This window comes from Nycticebus coucang, chromosome 1 (assembly GCF_027406575.1).
Source record: "Nycticebus coucang isolate mNycCou1 chromosome 1, mNycCou1.pri, whole genome shotgun sequence".
NCBI classification, from domain to species: Eukaryota; Metazoa; Chordata; class Mammalia; order Primates; family Lorisidae; genus Nycticebus; species Nycticebus coucang.
This window is the reverse complement of record NC_069780.1, coordinates 3,928,432-3,950,511: the sequence shown is the minus strand read 5'-3', so window position 1 is coordinate 3,950,511 and position 22,080 is coordinate 3,928,432. Positions and strand designations below refer to the sequence as shown.

Below are 22,080 nucleotides of genomic sequence, written 5' to 3'. Positions count from 1 at the left end.
CTCTAAGATTGGTACAGCTTTCCTAAATTACTCTTTAAGCCTTGGGAGAATTTTAGAAACCTCATAAACATAATCATAAAGTTAACTCTTCTGCTGAGTGCATATGCAGTAACATAGAGACAACATAGACAGATACACTTAACATTGTGTTCATCTCCATCTGCGGTGCTTTAGGGCCACTCTGTGATGTAGTAGGGAGAGCAAGATTTTGTTACCAAGATCCTTTTAGGTTAGGCAGAGTGGCTCAGGCCTATCGTCCTAGTACTCTGGGAGGCCAATGCAGGAGGATCCCTTGAATTCAGGAATTCAAGACCAGCCTGAGCCAGAGGGAGAACTCCAGGCATTGTGATGGATACCTGTGGTCCCAGCCTCTTGGGATGCTTAGGCCAGAAGATCACTTCAGCCCAGGAGTTTGAGGTTACCATGGGCTAGGCTGATCCCTGTGCACTGTAACCTGGACAACAGAGTGAGACTCTGTCTCAAAAATAAATAAATAAGGGTCGGTGCCTGTGGCTCAAATGGCTAAGGTGCCAGCACATATACTGAGCTGGCAGGTTCAAATCCAGCCTGGGCCCACCAAAACAACAATGACGGCTGCAACCAAAAAAAAAAAAAAAAAAAAATGGCCGGGCGTTGTGGCGGGCACCCGTAGTCCCAGCTACTTGGGAGGCAGAGGCAGAAGAATCACTGGATCCCAGGAGTTGGAGGTTGCTGTGAGCTGTGATGTCATGGCACTCTACCCAGGGCAACGGCTTGAGGCTCTGTCTCAAATAAATAAAAATAAATAAATAAATAAGAAAAAAGAAGGAAAGGGTCTTTCAGAAAATTAGTTCTTTGAGCCTTTCTTTTTTTTCTGAAATTAGGCACAATAATTCCTTCTTTATAAATCTGAATTGAAGATCAAATACTACAGTGCAATGAGAGCTGTCAACTCACGTTTCGTGTCCTTCATTGTTGTAGCTGGTGCACCCCTCCTTTGTGGCATCCCTGATCTCTGCAGGCAGGAGCTCTGCTCTCTGCCAGCCTCTTCTGCAGAGCAGCTCTTGCAGTCTCCCTCTTCATCACTGACTAGTAGGCTTTTTCTTATTTATTGACTCTTTATCAATTTTGCCTTTTGTCTTTGTTTTTTTTATTTTTTTATTTTTTCTAATGGAGTTTGGTTTTTAGAGTTCCTTACATTCTGGGAGAATACGTGTTTTGTTTTTATATTATGTACATTATATAAATATAATATTTTTATATTGTGTGCATTGTATAAATATAAGATGTAAATAAACTCAACACATATTTCATATATATAACCCTTTATTAGTAATAGTAGCCTTTAGATCTGTGACCGTTTCCAGCTATTGTCATTCATTCTACTTATTATTTGTTTTTTCCTGGGAAAAGCATCACTAATAGGTAGAGAATGCAAGGATGGATAAGACGTGTTCATTACCTCCCAGGAATATATAGTCCTCTGAGGGAAATAAACCCACACAGCAGATTGGTGATAAGTGCTGTAACAGGAGTGCAAATGTGGAAATGAGGGACGGTACTCAGAGCAGTGCTGCCCAGTAGGAAAACAATGTGAGGCACAATTATAACTTTAAATTCTCTAACCACATTACAAAAATGAAAAGAAACTGCTGGAATTAAAGTATCATATTTTATTTAAGTTACTATATCCCTTATGTTGTTCCCGCCTGAAATTGATACAACAAAAAGCACTGAGCTGTTTTACTTTTTTATTTCAAAAGTCTTGAAAATTTGGTTTGCATGTTTTGTGCATTTTCTTGGCTGTATCATGAGTCTCCCATCCCTAAAACCCTCTCAATCTCAGGTTGGTCACCTCCCCAAAGTGTATTTCAACATGGATTTATTTGATTAAAGGTACAGTTGAGAAGGAGGTGTATGTACTCAAGTAGTTCCAGACATTTCTGAAAGTTTCTAGTAACTGGATAGAATATCTGTTGTTAAATTTAAATTAATTAAAATGAAATACAGTTTAAAAGTCAGTTCCTTAGTTACTTCAGCTGTATTTCAAGTGCTAATAGGCACATGTTGCTAGTAGTTATGTTTTTGGACCATACTAATTGAGGGTACCAGAAGTATGAGATAATTCACTACGTTAGCATTTAAGCTATGAGAGGATATGACCACTGGAAAATCTAGTATCGGTCACTGTCAATTAGCAGAAGTCAGAAGACAGTGTCATGTCTTGTTATAATCGTCTTTGTCTTTTTGGATCTTTCTTGTTCCTTTAAACATTTTGAGGCTTTGTTCTCAGTATGCAGCTAAGTTACTTGGAAACAATTTTTTTTTCATTTCAAAGCTAACTTTTCAGTTTGTTAGTTGCGTCCAAAACAACTAGTTTGGTCCTACTACTGAGGATTTTCCTTGATCTCCTGTGTTTTCTGAGGTCTTTCTACCCTGCCTTGTGGGAACCAAACTGTTCCTGGCCCTGAGTGAGCTCTGAGTGTTGTTTAGACTGTCTTTTCTGATTTTCCCTGGCTTCTGGTAGTTTTCCCAGGCACATGTGCTGATCAAAACTCAACTGAAGATTCAAGGGGAACCCTTAGCAGATCTCTGGAGTGCTCTTTCTCTCCAGTTCTCTGCTCTTCAGTAATCTGCTCCATGAATTCTAGCCAGCCACCTTGACCTCTCAACTCTGTCTTCTCAAGTTAGGAAGACAACCAGGCTGGTTGAGTAGCTGTTAATTGCCTGGAAACTCTCCAGGCAGTAAGTTGGGTTAATTGTTTTTGTCCTCAGAGATCACTGTCATGCACGGCCTGTCTTTGAACACTATTGTTTCACAGTTTTTTTCTTTCCTTCTTCCTTCCTTTCCCTTCCCCCCTCTCCCGTTCCCCTCGATGATAGTGACCAATACCCTACTCTACCCTACCCTCTTCTCCTTCCTTCCTTCTCTCTCCCTTCCCTTCTTCTCTTCCTCTCCTTCCTTCCTTCTCTCTCTCCCTTCCTCTCCTTCTTTCCTTTCCTTCTTTGTTTCATTATCTGAGATGGGAAAATAAATCGGGTCTATGTTACTCCATTAACAGCCAGAAGCAAAAGTGAGTTCACACTATTTCTTTTGATCATATGTTTGAAAACAACATATGGTTGAAAGTTATACTTATTTTTCTGGATGCTTGCTTTAAGAATTGCCCATAAAGTTTGAATACTATTTGTACCCTTAAAAAAAAAAAAAAAAATTCACAGATTGACCACTAATGGAGAAAAAAGTAAACTTTGCTATTCAAATGCTTGATATTGTAGAATGGTGCATATAGGTTTCTGTATATTTGGTGTGTATGTATATTACATATTTGATTTTAACATTTGAAAACTATGTAATCTAATAAAAACAATTTTTTTTATAGACTGAAAGTAACCATGACACGGCACTAACGCTTGCTTGTGCTGGTGGCCACGAAGAACTGGTACAAACTCTGCTGGAGAGGGGAGCTAGTATTGAGCACCGGGACAAGAAAGGTAGTGCCTTCTCTTATTTTATTTTTGGAATAGTGGTGAAAAAATTCAAGTATTCATAAATACTACTGCTTAGCTCTATTTTAATGCTTAAATATATTGGAAAATAGTATTATTCATTTGCTCAGCTTGTAGTAAGATGATTGTTATTTTTTTTCAGGTTTTACTCCACTCATCTTGGCTGCTACAGCTGGTCATGTTGGTGTTGTGGAAATACTGCTGGACAATGGTGCAGATATTGAAGCCCAGTCAGAAAGAACTAAGGACACACCACTGTCTTTGGCTTGTTCTGGGGGAAGACAGGAGGTAACCCTTCCTCTTAATGTAATTTGTTTCTCTTTTTGTATCAAATCAGTCGTATGATATTATGTTTATCACAGTAACTGAAACTGTTATCCACATGCAATAGGACAAGTATCATTGTTAGCATAAGCTATCTTGCCAGGAAAAAAAAATCACACACTTTTTAGAATCCTGCTCATCTACATGTAGTCCTCTTGTATTCAAAATCAAGTCTTTATCTTGTCCTGAGTGCTTTTAGGGTAATAAAAGACTAAACCTTCCAAATTGCTTATGTGCAGAGCCTATATTCACATTATCCTTTTTTGTCCTAGAGTATGTAGGGCATAAAAAGTACTTACTTAAGTCCGGTTTGTTTCTCTCTGTTAGATTGTTAGGGAATTATTTGAATAAACTAAAGAAAAATATATGAAGAAAAGATTGGTAGGGAATTAAGAACCTTCAGTTTTTATTTATTTTGAGAATTGTTTGCTTTTGATTTCCCCCACTCTTTCTCAACTCTTGGAAAGGAAGTTAGTATAACTGATATAGATGAAGTCATCCCAGGAAAATACAGCTTTACACTCATTATGTGTCTTCTGGCATTTAATAATTAGCTGGATAGTCCATTGTTGTCAAATCCAGTCCTTGTCCAGGGCTGTATCAGGTTGAATATGTACTTGTGCTGTCTCCACACCCTTCTCAGTCAGGGAGCTGTGGAGTCTCAGATTTAGAAAGCACTCTGCATCATCCAGATCAGCTTCCTACTCAGCTAAAAGTGCTGTTTTTCTTTATTTTCTTTTTCCTTTATAAAGTTGTCCTGTTTATCAAGCCTGAAGTATGCTTTCCCCGGGTTTCCCACTGTTTCTAGTTCTATTCTTTGAACAATTGAAAACAGGTTTATACTCTCTTCTGTCTTCAGATTTTAGAGTCTGTGTTCCCCAAGTCACCTATTCTCTGTGTGAAACTAATCATGTAGTTTCAGTTGTTGGCCTGAGAATTCGTTTTCCAAACCCTTCACTATCCTGGTCATTATACCCTTATGTCAGTATTCCTCCTGAAATATTTTATGTAAAGGTACTATATCACCAAACTGGTGAATTATTGCCTCCTGTTTGACTTTATTATATTAGCTTTTTCCTCCCTTTGCCAGTTACAGCATACCACGTCATCTTAAACTCAGTTTTGATCAGTTAACCCACTATATTTTTTAAAATAAAGTAATAAATAAAAAAAAATTGAGAGGTAGAGAAATTCTATACAAATGAATGAGAATTCTAATAATTTACTATATATAAGTATAGGGAGATAGAGGCTGATGATCCTTTAGGCAAAAGGATCCTTGTAGATGAAAAAGAATTAGAACCTAGTAATGATACAGGCATGTATTTTTTTCCTTAGTTTTTGCTGTGGCTGTTTTTGAGTTTTGACCTTATGTATTTGAAATAGCTATTAAATTAGATGCACTTGCTACTAGAGATGTTCTGGATAAGAGACGTCAAGAGACTTGTCTCTACCATGTTGTTACTTCTGATTGTGTCATTTTTTTTGGTTCAAGATCTATAGTTGATGCAATGGATATGTTAAAAGTATCATAAGCCAAATATTAAGTACAATAGTGAAAAATGAACTACTTAATTTGATAAATCGTTTCTGTCACCTCAGAAAAAGTAAAAATCTCCATTAATCTCTGAAAATAAAATTTGCCTTCACTGAAATTTTTAATCAATGTGTAGTTTGAAATAATACTTCTTTACATAATCACAAATTGTTCAGTGTTGAATCGAGAAGAAATCAGCTGATTTCATTTATTTATAAATAATATTAAAGCCAATATGCCAATGTAATTTTTGTGAATTGTTTTCATTAAAATAAAGGAAATGATGTTATAACATGTACAAGTCTTTCAGTGTAATAATTTTCCCTAAAAACACTCTGTTGCTTTAATTAGGTGTCATTAAAAAAGGTACGTGTTTTGAAGTCATTTTATTATAAAAATCATAATTTTTTAAAATACTGAATGTTTATTACCTTTTGGGAGCAGACCAGTTTCTGAGAGATAACTGAGTCAGTCCAGATATTCCATGAGCACACGACACCATTTCAGTAGATTTTGAAACGGGTTTTATTTGAGAAGTTCTTTCTTTGTTGCTTCTGAGGCCTGGTCATTTGAGACTGATTTTGTGCAGAGGATAAAAGACCTTTCCCCTTTTTTTCATTACAATATGCCAGAAAAAAAGAAATCATCTTGAAAATTTGCTCACCATAAGAAAACAGCTTTTTTTTTTCCCTTTTTTCTTTTCAGGTGGTGGAGCTATTGTTAGCTCGAGGGGCAAATAAAGAGCACAGGAATGTTTCTGATTACACGCCTTTAAGCCTGGCTGCTTCTGGTGGCTATGTGAACATCATCAAAATATTACTAAATGCAGGAGCAGAGATTAATTCTAGGCAAGTTTTATTTTCTCTCTATACACCCTTTAAACACGAGTATAAATAAGAGTGTTAAATCATTAAAATTATTATAGTTATTTCTAGAACATCTTTTGTAATACCATATTTAGTAAATCTATTCATTATACATTTAGGGCCCAACATCTTAGAGACTTTTGAGATTACTGTATTCCTTACTACTAAATGTAAACACATTTTTCGTAGGAATTTTTATTAAGCAAGCAGATACATGCTTTAAGATGGAAAGTCCATCCAAGTAATAACTTAGTAACTTAATCACCTTCCAGCTCATTATATTGAATGTAATACATAAAGTTTTTTTTTTTTAATAAACCTATCTTGCCCTTCCTCAATAAACTTTGTTTCATGCTTGCCTTGCTTTTGATGTGTCTGACCATTCTTCAGCCAAGAGCACACCAAAACCAAAACCAGGCTGCCAACCTGACACAGCCATTTGGCTGATAAAAGATCCAAATCACCCTAAACAAGGAAGTCATCAGCTATTGCCAGCATGGGACCACCTGAGGGTGGATAAATTACTAAACCAGATGCCCTGGGACCTTTTTGCACTGACCTTTCTGTGACAGCAGTTTATGTTTAACCTTTATGGCCTGATGGCAAGGCACTGCTGGTCACACAGCTGTTTTCTGACAGGGTTTTTGAGCATTTAAAAACATTACCAGTTAGGTGTGGTGGCTCAGGACTGTAATCCTAGCACTGTGGGAGGCCAAGGCAGGTGGATTGCTTAAGTTTAGGAGTTTGAGATTGGCCTGAGCAAGAATGAGACCCCATCTCTACTAAAAATAGGCGGGGGCGGGGATGGGGGTGGGTGGGTGGGGACTGGCCAGGCATGGTGGCAGGTGCCTGTAGTCCCGGCTACTCAGGAGGCTGAGGCAGGAGGATTGCTTGAGCCCAGGGGTTTGAGGTTGCTGTGAGCTATGATGAGGCCACAACACTCTACCCAGGACAATAGAGACAGTGAGACTATTTCTCAAAAAATAAATAAATAAATAAAAATAAAGCACTACCATTGCCTCATAAGGATTCGTTCTCCTCAGGGAAGGACCTCTGTTCTGTTTGCAGAGCAGGATCTGTTATCTGTCTCTCAAACTTTGTAATAAAAGATTTTTAATGGAGTTTTCATAATATCTCAAAGACTTAGCAGGGCTGAGAAGAATGGTTGTTTTAAGTAATCCTGCAAAATAAAGAATCTTAACATTGCTATTCTATATCATCATCTAATTTTTCTGGGTCATTTAAAATGTCTTTTCTTTTTGTTCTCCCCATGTCTGCACCCCAGAACTGGTAGCAAATTGGGCATTTCTCCTCTGATGTTAGCAGCTATGAATGGGCATACAGCTGCTGTTAAACTCCTGTTAGACATGGGCTCTGACATAAATGCTCAGATAGAAACCAATCGGAACACAGCCCTTACCTTAGCCTGCTTCCAAGGAAGAACTGAAGTGGTTAGTCTTCTGCTTGATAGAAAAGCGAATGTTGAGCACAGAGCTAAGGTAAGAAAAAGTCTGAGATTTATATATGAATTTATTGCTTTGATATTTAAGATGTATAGTAGCAATATGCTAATTACACTTTTAGTACGTCATAGTAACATTTATCTCCTAAGTACATATTTGACCAGAAATCATTTTTTATAACTCAAGTGTTGACTCTTAAAAATATCTTAACAATACATTTTTATAGGCAATAATGTCATTAGGGTTATCAGCTGAAAACCATGTGTAGTTTTGAAAGGGAAGGGAGGGGAACATTTATTGTCAGTTGTATTCCATGTGCTTGCATCTTATATAATTTTTTTAAAGAATACCATAGATATTAGAATTACTTTCTTTAATAGAACAAATTAACTCAAGGAGGCTAACAAGTATTAGTGATAAAATTCAATTGTGGTTTTTAATAGCTACAGCATATTGCTTCCTTAGATTTTTATTCTTTTGCGTTTTAGTTCTTTCCTGTCTTTTATGTGTGTTTTTTTTTTTTTTTCTTAATGTTTTAATAAACCTAGACTGGCCTTACGCCACTAATGGAAGCTGCCTCTGGTGGATATGCAGAGGTGGGCCGAGTTCTTTTGGATAAAGGTGCTGATGTTAATGCCCCTCCAGTCCCCTCCTCGAGAGATACAGCTTTAACCATAGCAGCAGATAAAGGGCATTATAAATTCTGTGAGCTTCTTATTGGCAGGTATGATATTACCATTCTATTCATTTGTGAATGTAAGTGTTACTAGTAATTACAATTCTCTCTGGGCTGTTGTACTATTAAAAGATCAAAAGTTGGCCAGGTGCAGTAGCTCACTACTGTAATCCAAGAACTTTGGAAGGCCAAGGTGGAAAATTGCTTGAGCCCAGGTTGAACCTGAGCAACATAATAAGACTTTACTTATCTCTACAGAAAAATTCTTCCACACACACACATAATAGTCAGTCATGGTGGTGTGCACTTGTAGTCCCAGCTATGGGGAGGCTGAAGGAGGAAGATCACTTGAACACAGGACATCAAGGTTACAATGAGCTATAATTGGGCCACCTTTTTTCTCTTAAAAAAAAAAAAAGAGGTCAGAGATGATTACTTTTTCTTCTGTAAGTCTTTTTTTCCCCATACCTACTTGTTTTCCAGCCATCCATACCTATGCTATATTGTCTAATTTGTTTCAGTGCAACCTAAATACATTTTTCTTTATTATGTGCATACACTTTTAAAATCTTGTAATAATAAGCTATTTGAACATTCAGCTGTTACCGTCCATACTCACATCTCCCATATAATTTGGGTTTTATAGAGTTCAAGTCCTAAAAGTCTGGCAATGAATGAGATAGGACTTCATTATTGATTTTCTTGTTCTTTACACTAATTAAGACTCTGGGTGACAGTTACGGTCCTGGTCAATGTCAGACATGATTCAGGACAGTTTCTGCTTTGTTATTTAGAAATTACTTGCCAATCTTCCAAAGATGCTTGTCTGCCTAACTAGATTTCCTAGAGTTTTAAAAGACCTTTGCATGGTATCCTAACAGGCAGTATTTGGGAGTAACTGCAATTAACTGTTACTCATCCTGAATCTTTTCATCTGCCATCATGCCCCCTGAATGCTAAAGCAACATGTTATTCCTAAATTCATTTTTTTTTTCCTGAAACTACATACTTCAAATACAGATCGAACATCCCTCATCCAAAAAGCTCCAAAATTCCCAAATGTTTTGATCACTGACATGATGCTCAAAGGAAAAGCTTATTGGAGCATTTCAGACTTTGGATTATTTTGGATTAGGGGATCTTCAGCCTGTACGTGAATATAAATAATCTGAAAACAAATATGATTGCTTCATAGGATACTGCTTTTGTAATTCTGAAAAAGACATTTTTAGTCTTCAAATGTTAAAGAATATTTACAGAATATTTTAACAGGATAATAATTGAGTTTTGTTATCTGTGTCATTCAAGACAGTATTAATATCTGTGTTATTTATGTGTAGGGGTGCTCATATTGATGTACGTAATAAGAAGGGGAACACTCCCTTGTGGCTAGCAGCGAATGGCGGACACCTGGATGTGGTTCAGTTATTGGTGCAGGCAGGCGCAGATGTGGATGCAGCAGATAACCGCAAGATAACCCCTCTGATGGCAGCGTTTAGAAAGGTGTGCGTCTTTGATCCTTATTTACCTGAGTGTTCTTCACTTAAACTAGGAATTGGGTGGTTTCGTGAACACCACAGACTCTGATTTTGTGACTTAGCAGCTGATGAAAGCAGTAATACAGCGTGCAGGTAACTGCTCTGGAAACATTGAGAGGTGGATAGATACAGGTATTGCGGATAACCCATTGATACTAACCATATAGGACATCAGAGATAAGTAAACTTGAACAGCTGTTTTAAGTAGTATTTTCAAAATCTACTTGTGGTCTTACCCTTTCACAAAGTGTCAGGCCAATTAAGAGTAACTAGTTAGAATAAGTAGCTAGTAACTTACTTATTACTAGTAGTTAATAAGTAACTACTTATTAACATACTTATAGATGGATGAATATTTTCTTGTATTAACATTACAGAGAAAAATAGAACTTAAGTTGCTTTCATCTTAATAATTGACTTTAAATACTTGGAAAAAAGGAAGCAAATGAAGAATACCTCATAACCTGTATTTTAAACTGAAAATCAAGTGCACTACATTTAGAAGTAGAATTGTAAATTTTGTGAAAGTAAAGAAACTTTCTGTGTAAGCAGAGTGCTATGTGTAAGTAATTTGATGGTTTGGTTGATAATATTTGACGGATCTCAAAATGTAGTTTGAGTTTATTACTGGAATAATCAGATGACTGTTTTAGGGATTGTAATTTTGAAATATGTAAAATCCACTGTAAATTCTAAACTTTTGGAAAATTTTAATATATGAATTGCAATACATTGCTTCTTCCTTTTCTCTCTCATTAGTCTCCCTCGCTCCTGTTCTTTATGACACCTCTTCCCTAGATACTGATTCTCTATATTTTTATTTCTTAGCTATCAAACTTACTCTTTCTCACTGGCTGTCTACCTCTTCTCCAAACAAGCTAGCATATCATCATCAAGTTAACCTTTTCCAGCCACTTCACTCTTCAATTATAGCGTCCTTCAATATTTAACATGCATATACCTTATCTTTCCAAACAGACTTTTAACTCCATGTGAGCTGTGCTTATCTTTTATGCTTACTTGTATTAATGCCACTATTTTTTGAGTGCCTATCATGTACAGCTGTGATGACTGGATTATATAGGGCACAGCAGCCACATTTTTAAAAAATTTAATTTGATCAGGGAGGTAAGACCCATACTCAAAGACTGTGACTTCTCCCATAAAATTATTAAGAATTATTAATTGTTTGAAGACTATAGAAATGTTGGAGAGATCATTAGGAGTGCTGAGACTGTTTAAATTACTTACTAGAGGATAGCTATTTTAAAGGAAAGTTTTAAAAGATACAGTTACAAAGGAAAAGACAGAGACAATAAAGGACATACTACTAAAGTTTAGCTGTTGTTTTTTTTTTTAGTCCAGGGGTCCTCAAACTGCGGCCCGCGGGCCACATGAGGCGGTGTGATTGTATTTGTTCCCGTTTTGTTTTTTTACTTCAAAATAAGTTATGTGTAGTGTACATAGGAATTTGTTCTTAGTTTTTTTTTTTTTAAACTATAGTCCGGCCGTCCAACAGTCTGAGGGACAGTGAACTGGCCCCCTGTTTAAAAAGTTTGAGGACGCCTGATCTAGACTGACTAAATTATAGGTGTTGTGTCATAGAGCAGTATTGTTGGGGAAAGTGGGAGTATCTCTTGAATGCTAAAGATTTTGAACTTCACTTAGGTACTGAACTTCGTGTTACAGTGAATAATCATAGCTCATTCTTCATGAATGTATATTTTCTGTATTTTATTTCCTACTACCTAGAATAGTGCTATGCATTCATTTTTATCTGAATGAAAGAACAAAATTCTTAGTTTTTACTATTTTAGCACTTAGAATTGAAACTGGAAACTCGTGTCTAGGGAGTTAGCAAGAAAAAGGATGAGTCTTCCCCACTCCCAACATACTCTCCACTTCTCTTCTTTGTACTTATTTTTGAATTTATTTTTTTTTTAAATTCAGAGCTGTTTAGAATTTTAAGTCACATTATTCTGTACTTTCTTGTTCAGAATGAACAAATTATGAGAGTTAACAGTGTAACACTCAGGGGTCTCCAACCTCCAGCCCATCAGCTGCATATGGATTTTGTGAGGCCTCTTTTGCTTATTTGTGGTGTCAGATATCATGAAAAGTATGCACTGACCTTTTCTTTTGCTCATCAGATTTTGCTCATCATTTTTGTAGAATGAATGTGTGGCCTCAGACAACTCTTAATTCTTCTTCTGATGTGTGGCAGAGAAGAAAAAACTTTGGATACCCCTGTAAACCAAAACCTCTTTTCAGTTACAGTACAAAATAGTCAAGTTTCTACTTTGTGGCACTAATAGTAGCTCATGTTACAGTTCAGACAGACTGGTGTATAGATTTATGGAATCCTGAGGGTCTGTTTTTAATCTGACATTGGTATCTATTTTTAGGGTCACGTGAAGGTGGTACGCTACTTAGTCAAAGAAGTCAATCAGTTTCCATCAGATTCTGAATGTATGAGATACATAGCAACCATCACTGATAAGGTAAATACATTGTTCAAGTTCATTCACCACATGAACCAAGTTTCCCATTTGGTTAATGTATTTCTTAGTTTGAACATTTATCTGGTAGTTGGGGATGAAGTATTTATGTCATTTTTGAAACTCTTCTAGATTATAAAATATTGTTACAGAATTACTTAATTCTTTAAAATAATATGTGAGTTAATTTAATTTCGTAGCACTAAAAATAAATAATGCAAAGCAAAATTGTTTTTATTTATTAGTATGCTCATCTATATGTGTATATTTATCCAGACTGATAGTTATTTTGAAAGAGGAATGAGTCCAGTAGATTTTTATTTCCCGGCAAAAATGAACACAGTACTTTTAATTATGAGCGAGAAGTCTAAAACATGATGCCAAGTCAGGGTAACTAACTTTTAGTTTGAACTAAATTTGAGAGTGAATTTGTTAGGATTTTTACAGGAGAAAGAAGTAGGGAATATAAAAATAAATCATATTAGAGATCTAAGTGAGATCTTCCCTTGATGAAATTTTGATTTGGAGTTCATATTAATACTTAAATAAAATGCTAACACATGTCTCCGAAAATCAAAAGAGACTAGCAAATGTGAAAATGTCTTTCTACCTTTTCATAGTTGTCCCTACATGATCGTGGCCTCCTTTGCCCCATAGATTTTTTTTTTTTTTTAAGAGACAGGGTCATCCAGGTTGGAATGCAGTAGCCCAGTCATAGATTGCTATAACCTTGGATTCTTGGGCTCAAGCAGTCTTCCTGCCTAGCCTCCTGATCAGCGAGGACTATTGGTGTGTCCACCATGCCTGGCTACCCCATAGGTTTTAATTAAAATAGCTATGGCACTGTCTTGTCTAGTTCTAGATTTCTCTGTGACATTTAACATTCCTGTCTACTATATTTGGTGGGGGAGGGAGGGAAGAGAGTAAAAATAAAAGTGTATTTTAGAAATACTATTACTGTAATATTTTTAATAATGTTAAAAATAAAACTGGGCATAGTGGCGTGTGCCTCTGGTCCTTTCTACTCTTCAGCCAACCTTGGGTGGGTGCATTGGGAAGATCACTCGAGCCCAGGAGCTGAATGCTACAGTGTGGTGTGGTCACACCTGTGAGTGACCACTGCATTCTAGCCTGGGCAACATAGCAAGAAGCTGCAAATATATATATATATAGTAAGGAAATACCTCTTTGTTGTACTAAAGTGTGTTTAGAGAGTGGAATCTCTGAGAAAAAAGTCCCTTTGTCTCTAATTTCTTTATAAGTGGTTCTTATACATGAGTTGTAGCAATAAAGCTTAAATATTTGAGGATACTTCTTTCTGGATAAGTACTCTAGAAGTTTTTAAATCTGTTTTCTTTGTTAACACTGACCATAAATTATTATAGCTCTGTTTGCTGTATGATTTCTTATATTCAAAAATGCCAGTCTAATAAGCAGCTTGAAGAACAGTAGGAGCTGCTCTTTGCTTCTTTGCTTGTATATATTTTAAAATATACCATTTAAATTATGCTTTTATTTGCATCTTGTTTTGGCCTTTTTCCCCTTAATATTGATCTTTACTGCTTATGTTTAAGTATCTTATACCTTATACACATCTTCGTGTTTTTAGGAATCTAAGTGTGAACTGTCTTTGAGCCTGGAAACATCTTAATTTTTCATTATAGGAAATGCTGAAGAAGTGTCATCTTTGTATGGAGTCAATAGTACAAGCCAAAGATAGACAGGCTGCAGAAGCAAACAAAAATGCCAGCATTTTGTTAGAGGAGTTAGACTTGGAAAAGGTAATGATAATCTTTGCATATAAAAACCACATTCTTTTTTCCAGCTTGTGTTTTTCTTCCATTAATTTGTAATTGACTTTTTTGGTTTTGCTTTAAATTATATGTACATGGTTTTCTCTGCACGTTTGGCTTAAATAGTAGGGAGAATGATCAGTACTTTAAATATCATTAAAGACATTATCTTTGTAATCAAATTAACTAAATTTTGCTATAGGAATTGCATTAATCTGGATGTCAAGAAACTTAGCTTCTAATTTTGGATTTTAATCACATCTCAACTAAGGATCTCTTAACCTTCAACCACATTTATAGTTCTTTGATCCCAGACCTTGTAATTTATCACCAGTAGATTTATCAGAAGTACCAAAGCGTAACCAACTATTGAAATACAACCACTTAGAATGTCTAATGAGTAATTTTTTTAAATGGGTAACATCTTTTTTACTTTTCTTTCAGGCAGACTATGACATCTTTTCCATCTATTTCCATAGGGAGCAAAATAGTACAAAAGAATGTATAGTGTGGACAAACCTATAGCTGTTTCTTCACCTCCTCTTTTTGCCATCGTCTGCCCATTAACTCTGTAGTTGAACTTAATAGAAATAATTAAGGAGAAGAACTGGTTTGGCGTTTAATATTGTGGAGCTACCCTATATCATATTTATGAAAAAGCCAAAAATACTATAAAATTTAACATGACTTTAAATTTATAAAGGGAATACTGCAGTGATTGTTCATATGCTTTCTTAAAACTTGCCTCAGTTCCATTCTTTTCTTACTATGCTTGCTGGTTTTCTGAGGGTCTGCATTTTTTCCTATAAAGAAAATATGGATTATCCTAAACATTTTATCCCACTTAAATTTGAAAACACTAATTTTTAAAAAATACATTTAAAATTAGAAGTTCTTTATTTTTAAAAATTTCTAGTTTAGATTCTGATTTACTAAAATTAGTGTTTTTGGCCATTTAAAGTTTTAAGAGAACGTGAATGCATTTGAGAAAAGATGCTATAATGATCACTATAACTATTATTAGACTTATTTTTATATTCACTTTCAGCTGACACTTGTTTAATGCCTACTAAATAATAGGCAGAATAAAAGGACCAAGTTGTGTGATAGAATATGTATTGTTCTCATTAAAAATATTATTACCGTCATTTTGCAGATGGGGAAATGGAATCTGAGAGGTTAAGTAACTAGATTAAAGTAGGCTGAAATTGGAATTAAATTTTTAATTCAAAATCTTGTTTCCCTGCTTTCTCTGAATCAAATATAACCTATACCTTTTAAGTTTTTTCTTCTCCAGTATACTATTTTAGCATTATTGTCTATTTTTAAAAGACAGAATCTTTAATAATTGTTTTATATGTCTGGAAAGTGTACTTTACATAGCTAACACATAGATAATTATTATTAAATAAAATCTTTAATTTTTTCATTTTATATATTACATTAAATGCATTTTGGGATTTGCTGTATACCTGCAGATTACAATTCAAAAAGCAACATTTAGGGGATCCTATCAAGGATGTTTCTTAGTCAACTTCAGTTCATAAATTTTATTATAGTAATGCTTAAACTGTGAAATATACAAAGATAAAAACATGCTAGCACTGTAAAATTACTAATGTTAAAAACCTGGTAAGGGCTTTCAGCCTCTACATGGTTTGCCTACCCATAGCAATCTTTACCACCCTCTGACCTTGTTTTTTTATTACTTGTTGTCTTGGTCACTTTGCTCCGTTTATACTGACCGTCCTCTTTTTGCTCCTGCTCTTAATAATTTCTGCCTGAAATGTCTCTCATGAGTCTTCATGGCTTAGTCTCCTTTCCACAAGCAGTTTTGCTATTCTTCTTCCCTGAGCAAAAGCTCCTCCTTAACAGATCTTCAAATTACGTACTTCTGGCAGACCAGCAAAAATTTCTAGGCATTAGTATACAGGCAATTTCTGCATCCTAAAGTCTCCCTGCCTGGGAAAGTACAGGTGTAGGATGTACAGATTCTCCTTCACTGTTTGCATTTTCAAGAACAAGACATAACTCCTACGCAAAGCTAGGTGACATGTCACAGGGTGGGAAAACCTTCTGGTGGGCCAAACTTTTCAAAAACCTAACTGAGAGATAGTTTGAAAAGGCAAGACAGAGTATCTAACATAAGCAAAAGACTTGAAAAATGAAGTCAGACTTTCTGATGAAGACTGGGTATGATTTGGCACATGTGTTTGTTATTACTGGTTTCACTAGCTAGGGTGTTGTGAACTTTATTTATAAACTGAATATCATTGTTTCGACATGTATATTCATATATTGAAAACATTATGGGCAAGGAATACATGTTTTTTTTTGTTTGTTTGTTTGTTTTAAAGATCATGAAAGTGATTTTCCTACTTTTCTAAGCCAAAAAAAAGAAAAAAGTTACAGTTAAAATAGTTTAGTAAGGGAGGTTATTGAACTTTTAAACTTACTCTTAAATTTTTGCCCTTATACTTATCATTTTATCAAATTGACACAAGATGTAGTCATAGAACATAAAATTGGCGGTCTCCAGCTTCCTGCTCCCCTCCTCCGGCTCTGACCTCCAGAGGTAATCAGCCTTTTGCTTTCTTGCCTTTTTTTTTCCTGTACTTTTACAAATAAACAGCATAGAAAGAGTTCCCTTCCCTATAAGTGTGACTATTAGTCTGTAACGCACCTTTTTTTCCCTCCTAACAAATGTAATATTTTTTCCAAGTACATATTTGTTAACACTTTTCCATGGCTGCCTGGTATTTTGTGAATGTACTATGTATACTATTGTTTATTGGGTTCCTCCTGTTGATAGATTTACTATTCATTTATTGCCATTATAATCAATTTACAGTGAAAATCATTGCATCTTTATTTTTCACTACAGATAGTCATTTTATAGAATAAATTCTTAGGATAAGCAGTTTGGAATTTTGATGGAAAGCTTTCATATTACTTTTTCTAAAATGTAAATATTTATAGCCACAGCAATATAGAAGAGAACTCAGTTCTCCATACTTGTGCTATTGTGTGTGGTATCTTTTTAAATTTACCAAAGTAATGATTGAAAAATGGTTTTGTTATTTCAGCTTACATTTCCTTAAAGATTATGAAGTATGTATCTGTTTATCATTTACCTATCTTACAATTAGATTGTCTTTTATCGTTGATTTGATCTTGATATTTTAAAAATATTGTCCCTTCAGAATGGGTTTGAATATGATCTTGAATATGATCTAGTTCAATGAATTGAACTAGATGACTGAATTTTATGGTATCCTGATGTCCTTATAATAAAACTGATAATGTTGTAACAACCTCTCTAAGGTAAATTCCAGTGTTATATTTCTATTTTATCTATCCTTTAATAGTTAAGAGAAGAAAGTCGGAGACTGGCTTTGGCTGCCAAAAGAGAAAAAAGAAAGGAAAAGAGAAGAAAGAAAAAGGAAGAACAAAGAAGAAAACTAGAAGAAATTGAAGCCAAAAATAAAGAGAACTTTGAACTCCAAGCTGCTCAAGAAAAAGAAAAGCTTAAAGTTGAAGGTACAGTCTCTCAACAGCCATCCAATTTGTTTCATATAATACATTGTAGTCAAAATTATATTTACTTAAGTATCAATCACTTAAGATAAAAATAGACTTTTAACTTACTAAGCCTTTAAGGTATTTTTGTGCTTTTTTTATTGACTTCCTCTCTAACTTTTTATTATGAAGAATTTCAAACTTAAGTAAGTAGGAATAATTAGAAGATGAATACCTGAATATATTCCACCTAGATTTACAAAGTTGTTAACATTTTATCATATTTGCTTTATTTTTTCTCCCTAAAAACGTACATAAATCTTTTTCAGTCATCTGAAAATAAATTGCAGACATCCTGACATTGCACCTATAAATACTTCAGTACACATTCTAAGAATGATATTTGCTTATATCATAGTAATACCATTTATAATTACTAATTTTTTAAGATAATATAAATAATAATTCAATAATAATCATCTACAACATTTTGGAGTAATTCTTAATGTCATCTATAATCCACACCATAGTTACATTTCCTCAAATGAAGGAATTATTTTTAACTAAGTTGAATTGAAACATTGAGATCCAAGTACATTTATTCTTTGATGTCTACAGGGGATTGATTCCAGGACCCCTGTGGATATCCAGATCCACAGTCACTCAAGTTCCTTGTATAAAATGGTGCAGTATTTGCATATAACCTATGCACGTCCTTTCACATACTTTAAATCATCTCTAGATTGCTTGGTTTTTTCCTAAATATTTTTGATCTCAGATTGGTTGAATCTAGATGCATGGATATGGAGGGCTGACTGTAATGTGGGGAGGAGTTAATTGTTACTAACTCATTAAACATGTATATGTGCAGTATGTGTGTGTGTTTCAACATTTCCCTCTCCTCCAGCCTTTCATTTTAAAGGTTGCTGAACTATAGAACACCTGTATATTACCTATTTTTAAAAAAACATTTTGGCACATGAATTTTGTCTTATTTTCCTCTTCTTTTTGAGTAGTTTGCATATAAGCTGGACACATCATGTAAAATCACTCCTAAATACTTGAGTATGTATTTTCCACAAAAAGAACATTATTTTAAATAATGACAAGAGCATTGTATCTATAAAATTTAAATAATATGTAATAGATAATACATATTCATGTTATCCAATTTGTCTCCAAAATATTCTATAACCACCTGTTCTGTTTTGAATAGAACTTAGGGATGGAGAAGAGAATAGATCAGTCATATTCACCTTATTACCAACAAATGCTGGAATACCTGATGACTTAATGTCTAGTAGTAGTGAAGTAACTATCTCTGGCTTTGTTTTCTTTGCTAAATATATGCCAGGAAACTTAGAACTTGCTAATTCAATATTGAAACTTTTACAGATGAGCCTGAAGTCTTGACAGAGCCTCCAAGTGCCACAACCACTACTACCATAGGTATATCTGCAACCTGGACAACTTTGGCAGGTTCCCATGGTAAACGAAATAATACCATAACTACAACCAGCTCAAAGAGGAAAAACAGGAAAAGTAAAATTACTCCAGAAAATGTTCAAATTATATTTGATGATCCACTACCAATTTCATATAGTCAGCCAGAGAAGGTGAATGGAGAGTCCAAGAGCAGCAGTACCAGTGAGAGTGGGGACAGTGACAACATGAGGATTTCAAGCTGCAGTGATGAGAGTAGTAACAGCAACGGCAGCCGGAAGAGTGATCACGCACCAGCTGTGGTCGCCACCGCCGTGAGCAGCAAGAAACAGCCATCAGTTCTTGTCACATTTCCAAAGGAGGAAAGAAAATCTGTTTCTGGCAAGGCTTCAATAAAGTTAGTCCCAGTTTTTATTTTTACTATTTATTGTATCGTCATAACACCTTGTTGCTGAATTATTTGGTAAAGTAAGTAAATTAGCAATTTGCAAACAGGATTTCTCTTTTTGCTGAAGAAGGCACTCTTTCAGTTGAAGAATAAACTATTGTTTAGATTTTTGTATTAATGAGAGATCACATTTTTACTATGGAATTTCTTTTTGGTTGTTAAGCTTAACACCCAAAAGTTATTAATTGTGTTTTTGAGGGGATTATTATGATTCAGCTCTGCTAAATTTGTCCTTTAAGATAGTATCTTCTTAAAATTGGCTCTTCATATTATATGTTAACTATTAAACCATATTTAACCTAAAAATAAATAAAATAGTAAGTTAGATTGTAGATTACTTTTATCATTTAAAAAGTCTATATTCGTTCTATATTTAATGCACTTTTCCTTTCTCTGTTAAAGATTGTCAGAAACTATCAGTGAAGGGACCAGCAATTCTCTGTCCACTTGCACAAAATCTGGTCCTTCTCCCCTTTCCTCTCCAAATGGGAAGTTAACAGTAGCAAGTCCCAAGCGTGGGCAGAAGAGGGAAGAGGGATGGAAGGAAGTTGTAAGAAGGTGAGTAAATTGTTTCTTTGATAATTTTTCTCTCTTTTTTTAATGTGCCCTATGTCGTAATGATGAAATGCTGTTTACCTTACATTTCTTCCTCCTTTTCTACAGGTCACAAACAAACTGATGGCACAGTGCTAAATTTGGCCATCAGAGACAACCTGTGCCATGTTTTAGATCAGTGGTTCTCAACCTTCCTAATGCTGCAATGTATTTTCATTGTTACAAAGGGGTCGCGACCCACAGGTTAAGAACTGCTGTTTTAGATGAATAAAAATTATATGTTAATACTTAAAAAATTGGGGGATTTTGTATTAAACATTATGTTTTGCATTTGGTCCCCATAAGTATTGGACTTTGCTGAAGAACTATTTAGATCTTATCTTGTTCAATTTTGTAATCCCGTAGTCCAGTATTTAGTAGACATCAGTACATATTAGCATAATTATTACTTAAGCTACTTGTAAATATTTGAAGAATTAATAAGTACTGGTTTTAAATTATTGTTCTAATCCTCTTTTTATCTAGGGTTTCAGGATAAAAATGTTTTATTTTATTTTGCTTAGGATTTAAAAAATATGTACCACGTATCAAAGAATATGTAGAATAGGTGCGTACTCTCTCAGAAGCTTAAAATGAGATTAAATACCTCAGTCCTGGAAAGGATAACCTATTACACTCTTTTGTTTTGTTTGTGTTTTTTTCCAAGACAAGGTTTTATTCTACTGGAGTATAATGGTGTGATCATAGCTCACTGTAACCTCAAACAAACTCCTGGGCTTAAGCCATTCTCATGCGTTAGCCTCCCAAGTAGCTAGGACTACAGGCACATACCACTATGGCCAAACTGTTTTTTTAAAAGTTTGTAGATAGGGTCTTGCTATGGTTGTCCAGGCCTCAAGCAATCCTCTTGCCTTGGACTCTCACAGTGCTAGGATAATACGCATGAACCACCACTCATCTTCATTTTAACTTTTTGATAATTTATTTTTTAAAGAACTTCCCAGTAAGTACATTAAAATTAAGCTTTTGATTGAGACAGGAGCTATAATGAACAAAACTTATTAGTTAATCCTCAAATACACTATCTAATTATATGTATTGTCTAAAGCATATATGACTAAACCCTCTTACACCACATCTGTCTTTATCTCAGTCTCTTATACACATACACATACATATATTAATTTACATACATACTGTATTGACCTAATTGAAGTCACATCATGAGTATTTTCTATACACGGGTAAGACAATTTAGGGTTTTTGTTGTTGTTGTTGTTATTGTTTTTGAGACAGTCTTACTTTGTTGGCCTTGGTAGAATGCTGTAGTGTCATGGCTCACAGCAACATCAAACTGTTGGGAATCAAGTGATTCTTTGCCTCTGCCTCCCAAGCAGCTGGGACTATAGGTGCCCACCATAGTGCCCAGCTATTGTTTGTTTGTTTTTTTTTTTTAACAGATGAGGTCTCACTCCTCACTCTGGCTCAGGCTGGCCTCGAACTCTTGAGCTGGGGCAACCCACTCACCTCAGCTTCCCAAAGTGCTATGATTACAGGCGTGAGCCACCATGCCCAGCCAATTTCGTTTTTTTATATGTGTTTAATATTGTTATATGTAAGAAATTCTTAATTAATTTAGAAATAATGATCATCGACCAGTCATGTTCTTTGGACGAAAAAGAGTTGTCAAGAAACTTAGTTGTGTACATAGAATGGCAGAAATCATGTCCCACTTTTTTCAAAAATGTGACATACTAATTTAGTATTTCATCTGCCATTTTAAATAAATAGTTTACTTGTTTATTAAAGCATAATTGATTCTCTTTGAGAACTATACTATATTTCTTTTAGAGGCATTCTTTGGCTTATCAGAGATTTGTATCTAGCTTTCCTGAACTTGAATGTTAAAAATTAAAATGCAAGTTTTTAAG

At 34.9% G+C, this 22,080-nt stretch overlaps 1 protein-coding gene across 5 annotated transcripts in view; it reads left to right on the top strand.

The window, feature by feature from the left end:
* The window catches only part of ANKRD17 (ankyrin repeat domain 17), a 150,622-nt gene that overhangs the window by 109,672 nt on the left and 18,870 nt on the right, over positions 1-22,080 (top strand). For all 5 annotated transcript variants that reach the window (XM_053574394.1, XM_053577367.1, XM_053576604.1 and 2 more), the window contains 11 exons: positions 3,363-3,474; positions 3,632-3,777; positions 6,056-6,198; positions 7,502-7,715; positions 8,228-8,403; positions 9,696-9,858; positions 12,299-12,394; positions 14,056-14,172; positions 17,553-17,724; positions 19,099-19,543; positions 19,997-20,152. In XM_053574394.1, coding sequence (XP_053430369.1) covers positions 3,363-3,474; positions 3,632-3,777; positions 6,056-6,198; positions 7,502-7,715; positions 8,228-8,403; positions 9,696-9,858; positions 12,299-12,394; positions 14,056-14,172; positions 17,553-17,724; positions 19,099-19,543; positions 19,997-20,152 — 1,940 coding nt within the window. The remainder of the gene's footprint in view (positions 1-3,362; positions 3,475-3,631; positions 3,778-6,055; positions 6,199-7,501; positions 7,716-8,227; positions 8,404-9,695; positions 9,859-12,298; positions 12,395-14,055; positions 14,173-17,552; positions 17,725-19,098; positions 19,544-19,996; positions 20,153-22,080) is intronic.